Raw genomic sequence first — 16,778 nt, 5'->3', positions numbered from 1 at the left:
CACCCCATAAAGCCTCATTCGGTTGGCGCCTCCGTTCACCTTGAAAAGTGTGGTCTCTTGTTTGACTGACATGCTCCTCTCACCAATCCTCACGCTGCCAGAAGCTCCATTGCACTGTAAGAACCTCCCTCCGTGAGCAGTCATTGGCCAGGGAGCTGCCGATCCAAACCCAACCCAACCAATCCAGTTGTAATCCAGCCTGACTGGCCTCCCGTGGACTGCCCAGCCCGCCCGTTTCCTATGCCAGCAGCTTAGAGCCGCACTGTGTCTCAGGACTTCCCCATCACATCACAGCCAAAAGACTCAAAGCAGTGAGCGCACGTCATTTCAGTCACAGTTCAGTCCGCAGGCCAGATCCACATCCCCTCACTCTCCCTCCTGTCTGTCTGTCAGGTTTGTTGCGTTCACTCCTGGCCATGATTAAGGAAGCGTGGGTAAAAACTGTTAGAATCAGAAGGGAGATTCAGTTGCTTTTCCTTTTCTTTTTGCTTTAAAAGGTTGTGTGTATGTGTGTAAGTGGGCATGTGTGTCGCGGCGTGTGGGTCACGATGATGATGAGAAAATGATGCAGAGACCACATCTGTTCACTATGTTGCAGGGGTGTAGCTAGGACGTCTGTGCCCCCTGAGAGGAGGATACTGCTCTGGGTTCCCTCCCTCTTCTTCTTGTACTAATATAAACCTGCTACTTTACGGGCCCTCTCCAACTGCGGGCCCCTGGAATCGCCACCACCTTTCACCACCTGTAGCGATGGCGCTGCTCCGATGGGTCAAAACCGCTCGCGGGTCGCTGCGTGCAGGTTCACACTGCTAGAGAGCGAGTTTCTGAGTCCGATTCTACTTTTTCTTAAGCTCACAGCCAAACGACGGTATATGATAATACTGATTACTGCATCCTTGATTTGCATTCCTATACCTTTATGGATTGAACTTCCTTTGCTTGGTCATATTGACTGAATGATCTGTTATCTGTCTGTCTCCGTCCGCCCCCTCCACCTCACACCGCCCCTCACCTTCATGTCTTTCTCGCCCCCGTAACCGACCTACAGAAGCAACAGATGAATTTAGGCCTCATCTCCAGACGAGTGTGCTGAACAGCACACTAACGGTAGGCTGACCGTGTCCGAAACTCTTGCGACGTACATCGGGTTTAGAGACCCTTTGGAGCTCAATACGTGTCCTTATTAGAGTTCATTTCCAACAAGTAGAGTTGTTTTTCTTTGTTTCTTTTGTTTCCACACAGGAGATGCATGGATCACAGATTTAGAAAGTATCTTAAAAATGCCGACGGACCCCTTCAGATTTAGGGGAATCATGCTAGAAATATATGAAAACATTATTTGGGTTCATGACCCAAAGGTGTGGCTAGTTTTGTCTTACTATCACTGTAATCAATCTGGGATTTGCAACGTGGAAATACTGCAAGTGAGGGTAGTGTGCTTCTAGAGCTAGTTGAATTGTTAACACCCCCCCCCGCCCTCTTTTTCCTCACCCTGCACTCCCCCCTTTTCTTTACATACACACACACACATTTCACACATCATGCACTCCTCACACACAACGAAGCACACACTGAGACATGTACACACACTCAAGCACACACAAAGCCCTGCCATGTTTGTGTTTGTCAAGCAGTTTGCCTTTATCTTTTTTACCTCCCAACTCCCTCTCTCTCCGCCCCTCCTCTCCCCCCTCCCCTCCCTTCTCCTCTCCTCTCACCCCCAACCCCTCTGCATGTCCTAGTGGTACTGGTAGTTGGGTGCATGGAAAAAGCAGCAAGCAAATCGTTTTTCCACTCGGTGAAAAAATAAAAAAAACGTGTCTTCATTTTAACATTCAGCAATAAATCCCCTTTCTCTTCATGTCCATCAATCTTGGAATATGCTAGATGATTTTTTGCAAGTTTTATCAAAAGCATACTACTTGTAAAAGAAGACAAATCCAAAACCACCCCTTCATATGAAAAATAAAACTTTATTCCTACCATTTTGAAACGGTCCTGTCATCTTTGTCACACACAAAAAACAACGATAGTTTTTTATTTGCAGTTGCCCAGAATCTGTTGTTTCTTCTGTATTTCTATAAAGAGGTGGTAAAGTGCACCAAAGGTACAGTAAGAACGGAGTTGAAGAGATGTGGCCAGTAGATGGCAGCAATCTCCTTGTCGGTAATATGTGCCATGAACTGGACGATGGTGCCTTCTGCATGTAAATTGATAAAAAACGGTCATTTTATTCATCGATTATTTGCAATATGTCGTGCTACTCCAGAATGTTTTTTAGAGAAAACATTCATTTGGATCGTGAAATTTTACATTTTACAAAAATGTCAAATAACAGCTTATTGTAGCGTGTGATGACTTTCATTTTCATTCACAGCAGACATTTTGACTGATATGACAAACCAGGAAAACCACAGGTGGGATTGATAATAATATTTAATTTGGTCGGTGTTCCTTTTTAGTTTTGCCACATGGGTCCTGTTACTGTGTCCATGCTAGAGTTCAATTGAATAGGGTCATCGTTAATCAGCGACATCAGCAACACCTGTGCTTTTCATCATTCATGAACTAAGAACAATGGGGCAGAGTGTAGACATGTACCGTCAACGGGTTTAGTAACAATTAGAGCAGTGGTGTACAATCAACAAGTGAGCAGCCTTTTGCTGCTGTATGCTGGACGAAGCCTGATAATGTGACATGGCTAAATAATGCTTCTTTTTTTTTAAATAACGTTTTTATGAAGAAAAACGATGAGATTAGATTCGTAAATCCTGCATGCACATTTTGACTTTGAGTGAAACAAAGTCATTTTCAACACAATGTACTGTGTACGGTGGAGCTTCCGAACGTGACGCTGGCTAGTGTGAATAACGATGCATTGATGGGGAGATGGGGAGGTGGAGGGGCGCGTAACAGCAGCATGAACGCCCTGAAGGTGAAGAAACAATCGTATTTAAAAAGAAACAGCAGCTCGATGACAGGCTGATGATCAAACGGTTTTGTTGTTGTGGTGGAAAAAAATTATTTTAATGCTGAAATAATCATTCTATTTATTCTCTGCGCAGAGAAGGTTCAATCATCACAACAGTACAGTCTCAGTGAGGAAGAACCAAGACAAAAGTGAACGCACTTTCTTTACACAGAAGGAGCAAAGATGGGGGCCGATGGCCAATGTTCCAGACATTTCGGTCTCAGATTGATAGAAACAACAATGAAAAACAAACAGCAAGCAACCAAAAGGCCCGAAGGCTTTGGCATGGAACATTCTCATACAACACAGTTGTCTTTGTGAACGGGGAAGGGAGAGCTCTTCCTTTGCACAACAGACACGGTGAACTTATGCATGAGTACAATACACTGAGCAGAAATAGATACTCCGTAAAAAAATGACCATTCCATTGTGCTATTGGATAGAAGACACCAGCTGATCCAAACAGCTGATATCATGATGGACAGCCTCGAGCAATGGAATTATGAGTGAGCATTCCTGAGGAGTGAACGTCAGATGTATGAGGAAAGACACCATGCAAGAGCATCGTCTTCCTGACTGAACTTGGGCTCGAGCTTCATTTCTCTGTCAGTGTGGAGTGGTTCTCCAGAGACACCAGGACAAGCATTTGGCCCGTTCTGGACAGGAGGCTTTTTCAACGGGTGCTTTGGGTGTTTCCCAAACCCACTGCGGGTTTCATTGTTACCAGAAGTGATGAAACACAACATTTTCAGGATTCCAGAGGCAGCCCAGGTACTTGAGTCTCCCCCTCACACGCCCTGTTTTACCTGATGAGTTGGGGGCAGCGACCCTATGGGGGGTTGTATTGGGAGGATTCTTCTTCGGTGCTCCCACACCTATTATCCGGCCGATAGACCTGTTCTATACAGGTTTCACTCAGCCAGTGGAGGGATATATAGGTTGTTGTGTTAGTGTTGTTGTCAGAGGGTGTTTCTTTTGTGATCTTTGCTCACACCAATGTGGTTGTACCACAGCTCATCAGAGTTTAGGACAGAAAGGAGAAAGAACCTTGACTCACTGTATCTGGATTTCATCTTGTTCGAGGGGCAATTTTTTGTTAATTTTCTTTTTCCTGTGAAATGCTCGGATAACGAGGCGATCGGATTACTAGCGTGCACAACCAGCTTTGCTTACCAAATCAGACACGTGTTCAATGAATGTGGGAGTCTTCACTCGAAACAGGTAAGCAAAGAAAGCTGTTGACTCTTCATTTATTTCAGCACCCTGAGAGAAGATGATCTCATCTTTCCAAATGACTTAGTTTGACTAAACTGTAGGCCAACATATCGGTAACAACTTTAATTCGGATTTGAGGTCCATTTGGCAGCTGATCTGGCTCAGTTTGTAATTGAATTGTAGATACACAAGTCTCGAGAGAAATTTCAACATTTAAAAATGTACATTCCAACAGGGAAAAATTCATCTGATGACTATGTCTTACACTCTGTCCATGCATACACTAACTCATGGCACATTTATTGTGTTGTGATACTCAAAAACATCTCTTTTTACACAGATTCACGATTTGTCCAAACTAACATACTATTATATTTGCAGTTGAATGGCACGCTTCTACTGTCGCTGGGGCACAGTGTTGGTGTGCGTGTGCACGCCATGCATCTCCCTGGTCCTGCTGTTCGCCTACGTTACTGTCATGTTGTGTTTGGCCATGAGTGACATCACTGCAGCGCCAGAACTTATTCACTTTGTGGCCCCTGGAACTTTTAGCAACCAGAGCATTGGCCCACTCCCTAAAACGTTCTGGGACCTCCGCCAGCACAGAGACCCCGTTTGGAACCGTCTCCAGCTGACCATCGACCGCCATTTCAACCTCATCCTGCGCCCCAACAACATCCAGAGGGGATCTGACAACGACACCTCATATGAGTCCCTACGGACGCAAGGTTTCTCTGAAGTTACCAACTTGGACAGCATGAGGAAAACTTTTGATCAGCTACCACAGCAGTTACAAGAGTTTGTGAGCCACATGCAAAGGAGAGACTACCCAACCCTCATCCAGCCAGATGGAGTATGTGGAGCCGGGGCGAAGGATGAGAGGGAGGCCCCTCTCCTTCTCCTGGCCATCAAGTCAACAGAGCGGAATTTTAAGAACCGGCAGGCCATTCGACAGACCTGGGGCCAGGCGGGATGGGTAGCAGGACAGTGGAGGAAAGGTAAAGGAGGAGAAGGTGGAGGATACGTCCGCAGGGTGTTCCTGCTCGGGAATGGAAGAGAGGAAAGTTTGGGTGTTAGCTCATCTGAGCTACTGCAGATGGAGAGCGAACGTTATGGAGACATTCTGCAGTGGGACTTCAGGGACACGTTTTTCAATCTCACCTTGAAAGACGTGCTCCTCTGGAGCTGGTTCTCCCACTCTTGCAACCGGACTCTCTTCGTCTTTAAGGGGGACGACGACGTCTTCGTCAACACCCCGAGGATGATGACGTACCTCCAGGACCAGCTAGAGAAGCCACAAGCACACAAGACCATTGAAGACTTCATGATTGGGGATGTGATAGTTGCAGCCTTACCCAACCGAGTCAACAAGTCCAAGTACTTTATCCCGGACAGCTTCTACAAGGGCCTCTATCCTCAGTATGCGGGCGGTGGAGGGGTGGTGTACTCAGGCCTGTTGACCAAACGCCTACACAACATGTCTAAAAGGGTTCACCTGTTCCCAATCGACGACGTTTATGTGGGGATGTGTATGGTTCGGCTTAACGCTGGGCTGGAGCACCACCCCGCCTTCCTCACGTTTGACTTTCCGAACAGGGAAGAGGAGGAGGAGCTGTGTTCGTATCACACAATTCTATTGGTACACAAACGAAGCCCCACCCAGGTAGTTAAACTGTGGGACGACATGAAAATGACACGGTCACTGTGTTGGGACGCGCCCCTGAGAGAGGCAAACTTGAAGGAAAACACAACAAAAGTGTCGGACCAGCCAAAGTTTCTCAAACGAACAATTTTGCCACAACAGTAGTGAACTGCTGTGATAATATACACAGGACTTATTGAGGCATCTGAGGCATCCATGTTCTGGGGTTATATTGAATTATACTTAACAATGTGGTCCATTGATATGACAATAGATTGATCAATAGTTGGTCATATTTTTTAAACCAGTATTTTTACAAACTTTAGTTTATTTATGACAATTACTATATTGTTTTTGTACTTTTATAAATGAATAATTGATCTGAAAGGCCATTGATTGCCATGCCTTATATCACATAACAAAATAACATTTAACGACTTGGGACTGTAAATCATCACTGTGACCATCATGTCTATTTCCATTTTGACCGATGTATATCACTGCTTTTGAAAACTTCATATCAATCTACACATACCACACAATGGTAACTTAGCTATGACATGCAGACATGAAGTTGGCTACAATGTATTCCCTAACCCCTCAAGTCTGCAAGTTTATTGTTCTATTGGACTGAAATAAATGGGAGAACAGTGTGTAGAGTGCTGGAGAGCGGCACAAATGTAGAAGAGACAACGTTTGTGAACTGACTCAGTAATGTTTAGCTGAAGTGTGCTGACGTTAGCCACCGTGAGCTAGTGGTCATATAACAGGTAAGGCTGTGGCAGCAAAAACCCTCAGTGTACTAAATTAAACATGAAGTGTTTTATTGCTTATGAATTCCATTTTCTCTTTGTAAGAGGAACATTGAGTTCTTCATTCCTTCAAAAAGACGTAGAGCTTTATCGCTTTAAAGGCTAGTAGAATCTGAAGTGACCTGATGATGAAAGCTGCTGTGTTAATGCAGCAAATGTTCAAGATGAGTTTACAGCCGTTGAAAACGTTTTGCAGCGCTGAAACTGGAGAGGTCTCTTGGTTCCCCTCCAGTTATGCTATAGAGAACCGACTAGCTATGATGACAAATGAGTCAGATACATTCTTGTACTTCACACACAAAGACCCAACGGACTTATTTATAATCTGCTTTGCTAAATAAACTAGGACAGACAAACTCTTTGGGCCAAATAAAACATTTTTCAAATAATTGTTTGATCACCAACCAGTATTATGATGCAAGCACAATAATCCATTTGGTCAGGTCTTATTTGCTCGATTAAAATAAATGTATTGATGCAGGTAATAGCCATGTATTTACAGGGGTGGTGGAAGAACCCTGACGTCAATGCCTTCACAAACAAAACACGACGATAATCCCTGCAGAACGGGTTCCACTGGCGGTACAGATGTACTACTCGCTCTGTGCCATATCGTATATTATGAGGTCATCGTTTGTGAATGTATACGCGGCAGATCTGGGAACAACGTGTTTACCGTCATCGCCTTCTGCACAACACAGTTTCTGGAAGAAATGGTTCTTTGAATGTGAAATAAAAAGCAAGCTATTCTTTTAGAAGATGTGGAATTCTTGAAGTGGAAGTCGGAGAGGACGATGTCGAAGTCCAAGTGATGAAAAAAAAACATCTTAAGAATGAATCTATTTCCAAAACTTTTATCATTACACAAACCAGAATCAGTAAGGAATGTCAGAAAAAGATGAGGCACAAATCAGTCACAATGACCAACGATTAGAACAACGGATACAATTGGAACCAGAGCATTGTGATCTTTAAAATCACAGAGGCTATCGGCTGCATTCATTTGAAAATCAAATAATCTGTATGAACGGTAACAGTCCAGCTTGTTAGAGCAATATTCTCTAGAGGACCAGTAACATGGAGAGATGTTTATCACGCTAAACTAAAAACTCAAATTAAACATTAAAAAAAATGAAATGTGGTCCGTCAACGGTGGATTTAACAGTTTACATTAACATCCTGCAAATGTACAGTATGACCTGGGTATACTGGACACCCTGTAGTGTACTAGCAATACAGCAACCACTGGACTGAAGTTCAGACTGTAAACATGCTTGAGTTTGACACATTTTTAGTAAGACAGTGAAACTATGGAATAAGTTCAAACTGTTAAGTTAACGTTTGACATCACTGATTATTTTTAAATCAATTTAACAAGCAAGACGTATTCTGTTCCATTACGTTAAAGTCCATTCAATGAGCCACGTGACGGCTACATCAGGCAGTCCAGACGGAGCTGTGGCACGAGGACCATCTCCTGATTTTCACGACTCTCACTCTCGATCGTCCGTGTCCTCGGTGCTGCCACTATGAACCATTTTCTGTCCTTTCCTCTTTGTTTTCCTCTTCGTCGCTGTCCTCCTCCTCACTCTCACTGTACTGGTAGTTACAGCGGTTGGTGTTTACAAAGAGGTCACTCTCATCATCCTCAGAGCTACTGAAGGCCTCGTCTTTCTCCTCCGTCTCCTCCCGCTTCTTCGGCTCTTTGCTCGTCTTGTCCGGCTCCTTCGTAAACCCCTCTGGCCTGGAGGAAGACGAGGAGAAAAACAAAACGCTCAGTTACACTTGACCAAATGATGCTAGTTGTGTCGTGTGTGTGTGTGTGCCCACTCACCAGAGCTGCTGTTTTTGCAGGTACTGAATGTGATCTTTGTAGAGAATGAAGCTGATCTCTGCCTTCACCTTCTCTCCTTCCTCAATGGGATCCACAATCACATAGTGACCTAGACATGTTTGAAACAAGAACCAAAGAATAAAGGGAGATGAAGAGAAATAACGATTTGTCTTTCAGCCAGTACTTACTGTTACGTCCTCACACCAGTGACTGATATGGGCGCATTCTATTGATATCATATCAATATCTAGTCTCTTTGAAAAAGCACCAAATACCAATATAATTAATTTTCTAACGCTGCACAGCGGCTTAACATCGAGTCAAAAGTCCCACATGTAAATCCTTGTGGTAGAATATGCAAGCACTATTATTTTGGGAAAATATATTGTGGGAGATGAGAAAATATGCAAAAATAAATAATAATCAGACGGATAATATATTCAGTGTTCATTTAGAGCCGATATGAAATTACAGAGAATATGTTAGCGTCCCACATCTGCAAGAAATCAAGTGTGCAAAACTACACCGTCTGATAGTCACAGTTTAAGATAAATAAACAAACAAATATTGCATTGGCATAGCTCTGTGAAGGGGTAACACTTTATTTATTGTGACTCCTGGGCGCAAATTAAAAAGGTATATATATATATATATATATATATATAAATATACACCCTGTGGAGCTCTCTGGTAGCTCTATGAAGCAGGTTGTTTTTATAGTGCGTACTTGATTGATACCGAATGATCTCTGTGATCATCCAGACTATTTAATCTAAGCATCCCACTCAATCCCTTACCTCTCTTGATCCAAAGGTTCTTGCGGAACTTGGGGGGCATGCTCACCAGGAAGGTCACACCCTGGTCTGTGATGGCTTCATGGAGGTTGTTGCCACGGCTACCAGTGACCTACAAGTGCAGAGGGCGGAGATGAGTCAGGAGAACGTCCAGCTGTTCGCTGTGATGCCAGGGGTTGTTTACAGTCAATATGTGCATACACTGAAGTCTACACAGCCCACCTTCACGATCTGCTGGTTTTCTGTGGGCGTGACGAAGTCCCCAAAAGCCTCCCTGACCACGTGTTTGCGTTTGGTGGCCTGTGACATCATAAACTGTGAGCTTCAGGTTCCGTCGCCAGCTGGGTAGAGTTAACGTTAGGTTAACAGTAATGCACTCTGCTGGGATAAATAACGATTCATTAAGGAGAAACTAACGAACACAGGATGTTTGACAAACCATAAAACAAAACTGACAGGTTGTATTGAAAACTAGCTAAACTCATACAATTTAGTGATAAGTTAACGTTCGCTTAGCAAATTTTATAAATGTTTGGATATCGAGATTGATTTCAACGAATGACGACACTTAACGTGGCCTTAACGTGCTGTGCCAAATGTCTGCTTTTAGCTAACGCTATAACATGAACATTACTGGTGCTTTAGCTGAGTAAGCTAACGTCAGAGGTAACTAGCTAACTCAGAACCAGCTCAACCACGTTAGCAGGTCACATAATTACCTTGAACGGAGGAGAAGAGTAACGTGAACTGTGTTTCTGGGCAGCGTGACAGCAGCGAAAAATCACTTTGAAGAAAAGACACGTTGAAATGTTTTGTCAGTAAAGCCAAACTACATGTGTTCCTGTTTTCTGACGGTACCAAAGGTTTCACTTCCGGCGTCAAGTGGTCCACACTTTTCAAAATAAAAGTCGCTTTCTAATTTTCTTTTATCTGTAGGCTAAATAGACGTTCAGTGAGGGCTTAGAATGACACGTAACATAACGTTGTCACTTCAGCATCAATTGATATTAATTGTCTGACTATAATAGTTTCTAACAAGAACAGATTTTGTTCCAACTTGTGGGAGATGAGAAAATATGAGAAACCCTAACCTTCTGCTCCACAGCGCCCCACACAGGCTTAGTTATTCCGCGGTAGTGCCTTTGCATTGTGGGTAATAGAGTTTTGTATTCTCTCAATTTGAGCAACGTTCAAGATCACTATATCATTTGCTGTTGCCAACCAGTTCTTACACAATACACAAGGTAACGTGGGTAAAAAAGATTTTCTCCTTTATTCAGCTTTTTGTTTTTTACTGATGGCCAATTAATTGTTGAATACTTAATTAATTCACCCTAATAGCAGTGCATGTTTATGAAGTAAAATATTGTCTACCCTTACTTTTAACATCAGTCACTTAGACATCTAAGCAATTTGATGTTCATTGTGGTTTATTGACAGTGTAATCTATTCACAATAAAAAATGTTATGCTGTCATTTTCAATTGATTACGTTTCATTCTGTTGTTCCAGTGCATGTAAGAAAAGAACACCACACACAAGGATTAGGATTTCACACTTTTATTTATTCACCCGTCACTTATTTCTCACTGTTTTACAGCAGTTTTTATAATTATATTGCAGTTATGTACGGACCATATGTGCAGACCAATACAGGTAGGTAAAATCACGTCTAATCAGTCTAACTTCAATCAGTGCATGCTCTGTATCAAACGCGGGCTCTGTTACTTTGAGGAAAGAGGAGTTAAAACCCAAACACAGCAATACTTATGACCTGCAGGACTAACGGAATGAAATGGGCACATACAATCTCCTTTAAAATAAATATAAAATTCATCAGTGAAGCTAGCTTCGTCAAAGCTGGTATGTTTTTAGTAACACGAGGTGTGAGGTATGAAGGTGAGGTCAGCTGGCAACTGTAGTACATGTACGATGATGGTGTGGGTATGAGGTGTTAGTTCTTCAGTTGACCACAGCAGATGAGCACATCTTGTTGATCCCACAGGCATTGGACCCCCTGTACAGGTAGTAGTAACCCTGTATGAGAGACGGAGGGAAAAAAACACACAAACAAGACAGGAGTTAGCTTTGTACAGTATAGTGCAACAGAACACAACAACACCAGGCTGTGGTTGTGGTCTTGCAGTGTCAAATTCAAGAGTGCACATTGACTAATTTGTACTTATCGTCTTGCCAAGTCAGGAAATTCTGGTAAGTATTATCTTTTAGAACTCTTTACACCTTTCTCTAACCCACAAAGACTGTTAGTAGGTGGGGTTGTCTTACCTCATCTCCATAATCCTCTCCCCAGCTGTTTTTGATGGCCCAGAATGGGACACCTTTACCTGAAAGCACGGAAACATTAATACAAGAAGCAGGAATGAAGCCAGGATAAAAAAAAACAAAAAAACACTTACGTTCTCCGTATCCCACCATCAGCACAGCGTGGTCGATCATCCAGGGGTTGCAGAAGATCTTCAGAGGGTGAGACACGCCCTTCCTGTAGAACTACGGACATTTCAAAAGAAAAGATCAATTGAATATGGTTGTACACTGATGATCACGTTTTAGTGACAATTGAATGCGTTATGTCATGATGTTATCTCTTTACGTATAACTCAAATGGAGGTGGTGTCACATTATAGTGATGCAGTCATTGCTGTGGGGACACTTTACCTGCATGGCAAAGGCGTTCAGTGCAACAGAGATCGGTCCGTTCTCAGCCAGCCAAGCTGCAATTTCTGAGGAGAAGAAAGCAGCTCTTTGATTCCATCTGCCACACGGCTGAATTTTCTAGTTACAATTGATCAAAATCAACACCCATTAATCTTCATAATTATTATTTTTCTTTGAGACAGTAATCAACAAATCATTGTTTGTGTCTTTACTGTTTGTTCATCAAATCGAATTACTGTCACTTTCAGTAATATCAATTGTATTTTCCGTCTGTGCTTTGTCCTCACTTCCTTCTCATGCCCTCTCTGCTCGCTCTGCCCACTCACCCTTCTCGTCTTTGGACAGCTCCACAGAGCTGTTGATGTAGGCGGCCACCTTTACGGTGGTGAAGTTGCACCTCTGCTTGTGCCCGGTGTAGGAGTAGTCAGTCTCTGTCTCCAGACCACCTAAACAGCAGCAAGGATGAAGATTAACGGCTGAGCGTACATCACATGAAGGCTTTTGCAGGCGGCTCAGAGACAACAAACGGCTGCATTGAACGCTAAAATGCTTCGGAATGGTTGCACACGTCACTCGTCCTCCACCCGTGTCATACTTACCCAGCATCTCAATGGCTTCATAAGCGTTTGTGGGCAGCCCTCCTTTGCACGCCTGGTCCAGCCCATCACAGTCAACCAGCTCTGTGAAGGACAAATCAGTGAACCAATCAAATCATGGCTTTCATCTGTAAATACAAACTGTTTCTTTTTTTCTTGCAGGAGAACTTCACTGAATTATTGTATCATCTGTGTTTGTTTGCGTCTGTGCACGTGTGTGTGTGTGTGTGTTACCTTGTTCAGAGAGGGACAGCAGCGTCCCATTTTTCAGGAACCACTGGCCTTCAATGTTGCCTGTCACAGAAAATGCCCAGCAGGATCCACACATACCCTGCAAGAAACACACCTCAATCAGCACGGAGTAGGCAGGAGGTATCACTCCTTCACTAGTAGCATGCTACTGAGGGTGAATGCCCTTTAATTAAATCTGTTTGTTGGTACCTGGCTCTTGACAGAACCGACAGCTCCATGATCCCGCCAATCCCAGCTGGCAGGGGCGGGGCCTCGGGCAGCATAGGCCGGTTTCATCGGCCGATGAAGAGTCCATTGACTCAGCAGCGGGTTCATGTAAGTAGAGCGGAACTCTTCCTCTGGAGGAAAACAGAGGGAGAGCAGTTCAAACTTTTGTCTGACTTCAGAGGATTTTTGAAGAACTGCTGATGCAACACGTAAAAAGCAGAAGGTGTGTTTCCTAATTGGAAACTGTGTGGAAATACGAGCAGATACACACACACACACACACACACACACACACACACACACACACACACGTGTACAGACACGCACCAGTTAGGTCGCTGAACTTGGTGACTCCATACTCTGCTGACCCTTGATCCAAAGACTGCAGCTTCTCAGCAGTCTTCAGGTTCTCATGGAAGATGCGCAGACGATGATCTGCCTCTGCAGGATCAAAGGTCAAATCAACATTTTTTGTTTCATGATTTGGCACTTGAAAGTGAAGGACTGCCCTGTTTATCAATCTTTTACATTTCGTGTGACGTGATGTGACGTGATGGGCAGATGTTGTTCTGTAGATGTGCTGATCTGGGTTGTTTTCACAGGACACACGATTCTAAATGCAACACGTCACCTTTCACTTCCTGTAGCGATTGCAGAATATGTTGGACTATGTGTTCATTAATGTTCATTCACTGTTGATGAGACACTTATAACCCCATGTGAGTACATTAAGGGGTCACGGTGTTAAAACAGGAAAGCGACACATTATGCACCGTGCTATGTTTTGTATGAAGAATGCATTAGTGTCAGTCACTCACCCTCCTGGCTGCTGTACACCTTATTGTATGTCACCATGAAGTTTTTGAACTGGCCCAACAGCTCCACGGACTCCTGCCAGACAATGAGCAGACAATCACATGCAGGTTTATCTTTCATCTCAATTCCAAGCTGATGATGGCAGTTTACACAACGAATGGACTCGAGGGTTATCTAAGAGGCAGATAACACGGTGGAATGTGTTGTCAGTGCTGTTATTGGTCTGAATAGGACATCATTGTCACCTCCAGAGGCTGGCTGGTGGACGCAACCACCACCGTGTTGGTTTCTTCTAGTTGTGATTCAACTGGTGGGAAAGACAAACAGGACAAAATGTTATGTGTCAGTGTACAGACCACGTATATTTATGTCTAATGTCGCAAAAAATACTGTGACTCTGTGGATTTTAAATGAGTAATTCAAACAAATGAAAGTACAGTCACTTCGTGTGAACCACAGGTGTGTTCTTCAGCCAGAGCTGTGACCAAAGCACGATGTGTGAGGCTGCTGACTGACCTTTAGGCTGGCACTTCTGTTTGAGCAGAGTTGAAGCACCCTGCCAGGGAACGTCCCACACTTCGAACACACACACCTCCGTCTGACAACAAAAACATACGCAGGACAGAGGTCTGTTGAAAAGCCATTGACAAGCGGAATAACACGCTGGACAATCACTGCAGCCCAATCGAACGACATCAAAGAGAGCAAGCCGTGTCTCTTGTCCGTCTTTATACTTTCAAACGTGAAGCGTCTCAACTTAGACCGTCTGGGTCTCCATTGTGAAAAATAGAGGAATGAAGAAACAAAGAAAAAAAGGAGTGAATGTGTCAGGTTGTGTTTGCATGCATGAGGTCATGAGGCATGAGCATGCTTGGGGCTACTTCAAGTGAAACTCAGGTCACAAGATCTGGTGAATCTCAGCTGAATCTCAGTATTTTTTCGACATAACTACACTGCTGCAACGATAACTCGGCACACGATAGCGATTTTGGAATATTTCATATTCCTTGGAGAAATCTGCTATTCTTAAACCGAGGGAATGACCTACTTCACCCGAATCCCTCTCATGCACACCAACACTCACAGCCTACCTTGAGTTTGTGCAACTCGGGATAGAAGTCACATGTCCTGAGCATGGTGGACTTCTTACATTGAGTGTTACTCAGCTCCACTGTTATTGTGTAGCGGATACCCTTCACCAGCTGGAAAACAAAGACAAACACACACAGTGGTCACGTTAGAGTCACAAACAAGAAATATTGCTCTTAATAAAGCATTCATTCAGACATGACTCAAAAGGTGTAGTGGAGTAATAACAACAAACATGTATACCGCAGTTTATACTGTTATTTTGAAGATATGTCCCCTCTTTCCGGCCTTTGTTGCGCTAACTCTTGCTGACATGACGCAGCTTTGAATAGTCCGCAGTGGTACCTTTGTTTACAATGAATTGAACGCAGCTCTTACTGCAATGTCGCAAATCGTCATACAGCCGACATTCACCATTCACACTCGTGTTGAATAAATAAGATGCCACAATGCTGTGAATAAATCACATTTAAAATAAAGGGAGAACACACAGTCTGTGTTGATGTTAAATGACCTGTTTGGTAGCCGAGAGGAGTCGGCTGATTTTGCGGAGGTGCATGGTGTTGGAGCCCCGGTTGTAGCGCTCCTCGGCGAACTCCAGAGCCTTCTTCAGGCCGGGATCGGACTCTTGCAGCCGGATAGGAGAGCCTGGAGGCCCGATCAGAGGCCGGTCGAGGTCCTCACCAAGCCCGAGTACTGAGCCCAGCACGGCGGCCAGGGCCAGCCACAGGATTACCGGAGCGCGGAAACCCATCTCTGTCAGTGCCAGAAAGAAAAGGCGCAGCTGTCCAGTGTTTGCTCACTTAAAAAGAGAGGTTTTCTGTTTCCCTTGAAATAAACAACGATATGAAGTTACCAGCAGTGGTTACACAAGAGGTATCGTTAGCGTGTTGTTGCCAAACAAAGCTGGGATGAGGTTGTGGGAGGAGACAACGGTATTAGTGGGCGGGGTGTGTTCAAGAAACATACTGTATAATTCAACGCACACAAGCATGTTGTTGGCTCTTATAAAGCCGTAATAAATGTTCAACAGCACACATAAATGAGACGAAAAACACATCACCTGGTTGTCATTATTGTATATACATTATATTTATAATATATATCAGTATTTTTCATTTGTCCAGCGAGATTCTAAATTACATATTTGTTGGTATTTGGAGAATGGGGAAATAAATAACAACTTGATCTGCCCCAGTACTAGAGCGACACTTTACAGTGTCTTCTACTTTACTTATCAACTTATCACTTTAGATTAATGTTTGGTAACTTGTTATTTATGGGACGCACACAAAATGTCACATTTGTATTTCTTTCATTAATATTTGACAGAACGAATTTCTGTGATTTTGGTAATCATAATAAAACTTCCCCAGAAGTGTATTTCTATCTATGCCCAGTAGGTGGCAGTGCAGCGCTGTGCTGTGGTTTAGCCTCGCGACCCTGGACTGACATATGCGCGTGCAGCGTCTTGTCATAGCTCGAGAAGACGTTAAATGAGAGTAACATGTACCTGTGACATTTAACATTCGTGTGCTGAGGTCTGTCAAATAGTATGAGTATAAACAGCATTGGTTCAGAAAAACAATGGATATATTCTACACGATATACCTTTCATTGTCAGTCACGTAGTAAATCAATAAACCCTGTGACTCATTAAAGACTGGGGGGTATATATATTTATGGGATGGGAATGAGATCAAGTAAAGATCAAGTTACCAAACGTTAATCTAGTGTTAAGGTGATAAGTAAAGTAGAAGACACAAAGTGTTGCTCTAGTATTGGGGCAGATTCAGTTGTAATTAATTTCCCCATTCTCCAAATACCAAATACTTTTGGAATTTAGAATATCGCTTGACGAATTTAAAATACTTA

The 16,778-nt window shown here is 43.4% G+C and overlaps 3 protein-coding genes across 4 annotated transcripts; 1 reads left to right on the top strand and 2 right to left on the bottom strand.

Annotated features, from left to right (window-relative positions):
• Window positions 1–4,571: 4,571 nt before the first annotated feature.
• Window positions 4,572–5,993, top strand: LOC306777588 (N-acetyllactosaminide beta-1,3-N-acetylglucosaminyltransferase 2; the record flags this gene model as incomplete). Its single annotated transcript, XM_079268751.1, has 1 exon — window positions 4,572–5,993. One exon carries the CDS (start codon window positions 4,572–4,574, stop codon window positions 5,991–5,993), a length of 1,422 nt encoding a protein of 473 aa, XP_079124877.1.
• A 1,485-nt stretch (window positions 5,994–7,478) lies between these two features.
• On the bottom strand, window positions 7,479–10,122 carry eif1ad (eukaryotic translation initiation factor 1A domain containing). Of its 2 annotated transcripts, none has more exons than XM_079268305.1 (5): window positions 9,988–10,122; window positions 9,491–9,646; window positions 9,272–9,380; window positions 8,475–8,583; window positions 7,479–8,384 (listed from the first exon to the last, which is right to left on the bottom strand). In XM_079268305.1, exons 2-5 carry the CDS (start codon window positions 9,578–9,580, stop codon window positions 8,168–8,170), a joined length of 525 nt encoding a protein of 174 aa, XP_079124431.1. In that variant the 5' UTR covers window positions 9,581–9,646; window positions 9,988–10,122; the 3' UTR covers window positions 7,479–8,167. The 2 variants fall into 2 exon arrangements, with proteins under 2 accessions (XP_079124431.1, XP_079124432.1); XM_079268306.1 differs by having other exon boundaries at window positions 9,491–9,609; window positions 9,988–10,112.
• A 696-nt stretch (window positions 10,123–10,818) lies between these two features.
• Window positions 10,819–15,793, bottom strand: ctsf (cathepsin F). Its single transcript, XM_079268289.1, has 14 exons — window positions 15,418–15,793; window positions 14,906–15,016; window positions 14,331–14,412; window positions 14,060–14,121; window positions 13,817–13,889; window positions 13,326–13,439; window positions 12,981–13,129; window positions 12,774–12,870; window positions 12,543–12,623; window positions 12,270–12,389; window positions 11,944–12,008; window positions 11,685–11,775; window positions 11,554–11,612; window positions 10,819–11,304 (listed from the first exon to the last, which is right to left on the bottom strand). The coding sequence occupies exons 1-14, from the start codon at window positions 15,655–15,657 to the stop codon at window positions 11,230–11,232; spliced, it is 1,419 nt and encodes a 472-aa protein (XP_079124415.1). The 5' UTR covers window positions 15,658–15,793; the 3' UTR covers window positions 10,819–11,229.
• Between the last annotated feature and the right edge of the window lie 985 nt (window positions 15,794–16,778).

Source organism: Melanostigma gelatinosum, assembly GCF_949748355.1.
Source record: "Melanostigma gelatinosum genome assembly, chromosome: 5".
Lineage (NCBI taxonomy): Eukaryota > Metazoa > Chordata > Actinopteri > Perciformes > Zoarcidae > Melanostigma > Melanostigma gelatinosum.
The sequence above is the reverse complement of the archived record's forward strand: the minus strand, read 5'-3'. Positions and strand labels throughout refer to the sequence as shown.

Bases quoted from the DNA above. Each gene is read 5' to 3' on its own strand.
- eif1ad (XM_079268305.1), bottom strand. From the start codon at position 9,580: ATGATGTCACAGGCCACCAAACGCAAACACGTGGTCAGGGAGGCTTTT. The intron at 9,381-9,490 runs GTGGGCTGTGTA...CTGCACTTGTAG, and splicing joins AAAACCAGCAGATCGTGAAG to GTCACTGGTAGCCGTGGCAA. The intron at 8,584-9,271 runs GTAAGGGATTGA...AAACATGTCTAG, and splicing joins GAACCTTTGGATCAAGAGAG to GTCACTATGTGATTGTGGAT.
- ctsf (XM_079268289.1), bottom strand. From the start codon at position 15,657: ATGGGTTTCCGCGCTCCGGTAATCCTGTGGCTGGCCCTGGCCGCCGTG. The intron at 12,390-12,542 runs GTAAGTATGACA...GCTGCTGTTTAG, and splicing joins TGAAGCCATTGAGATGCTGG to GTGGTCTGGAGACAGAGACT. The intron at 11,305-11,553 runs GTAAGACAACCC...TCTCTCATACAG, and splicing joins GAGAGGATTATGGAGATGAG to GGTTACTACTACCTGTACAG.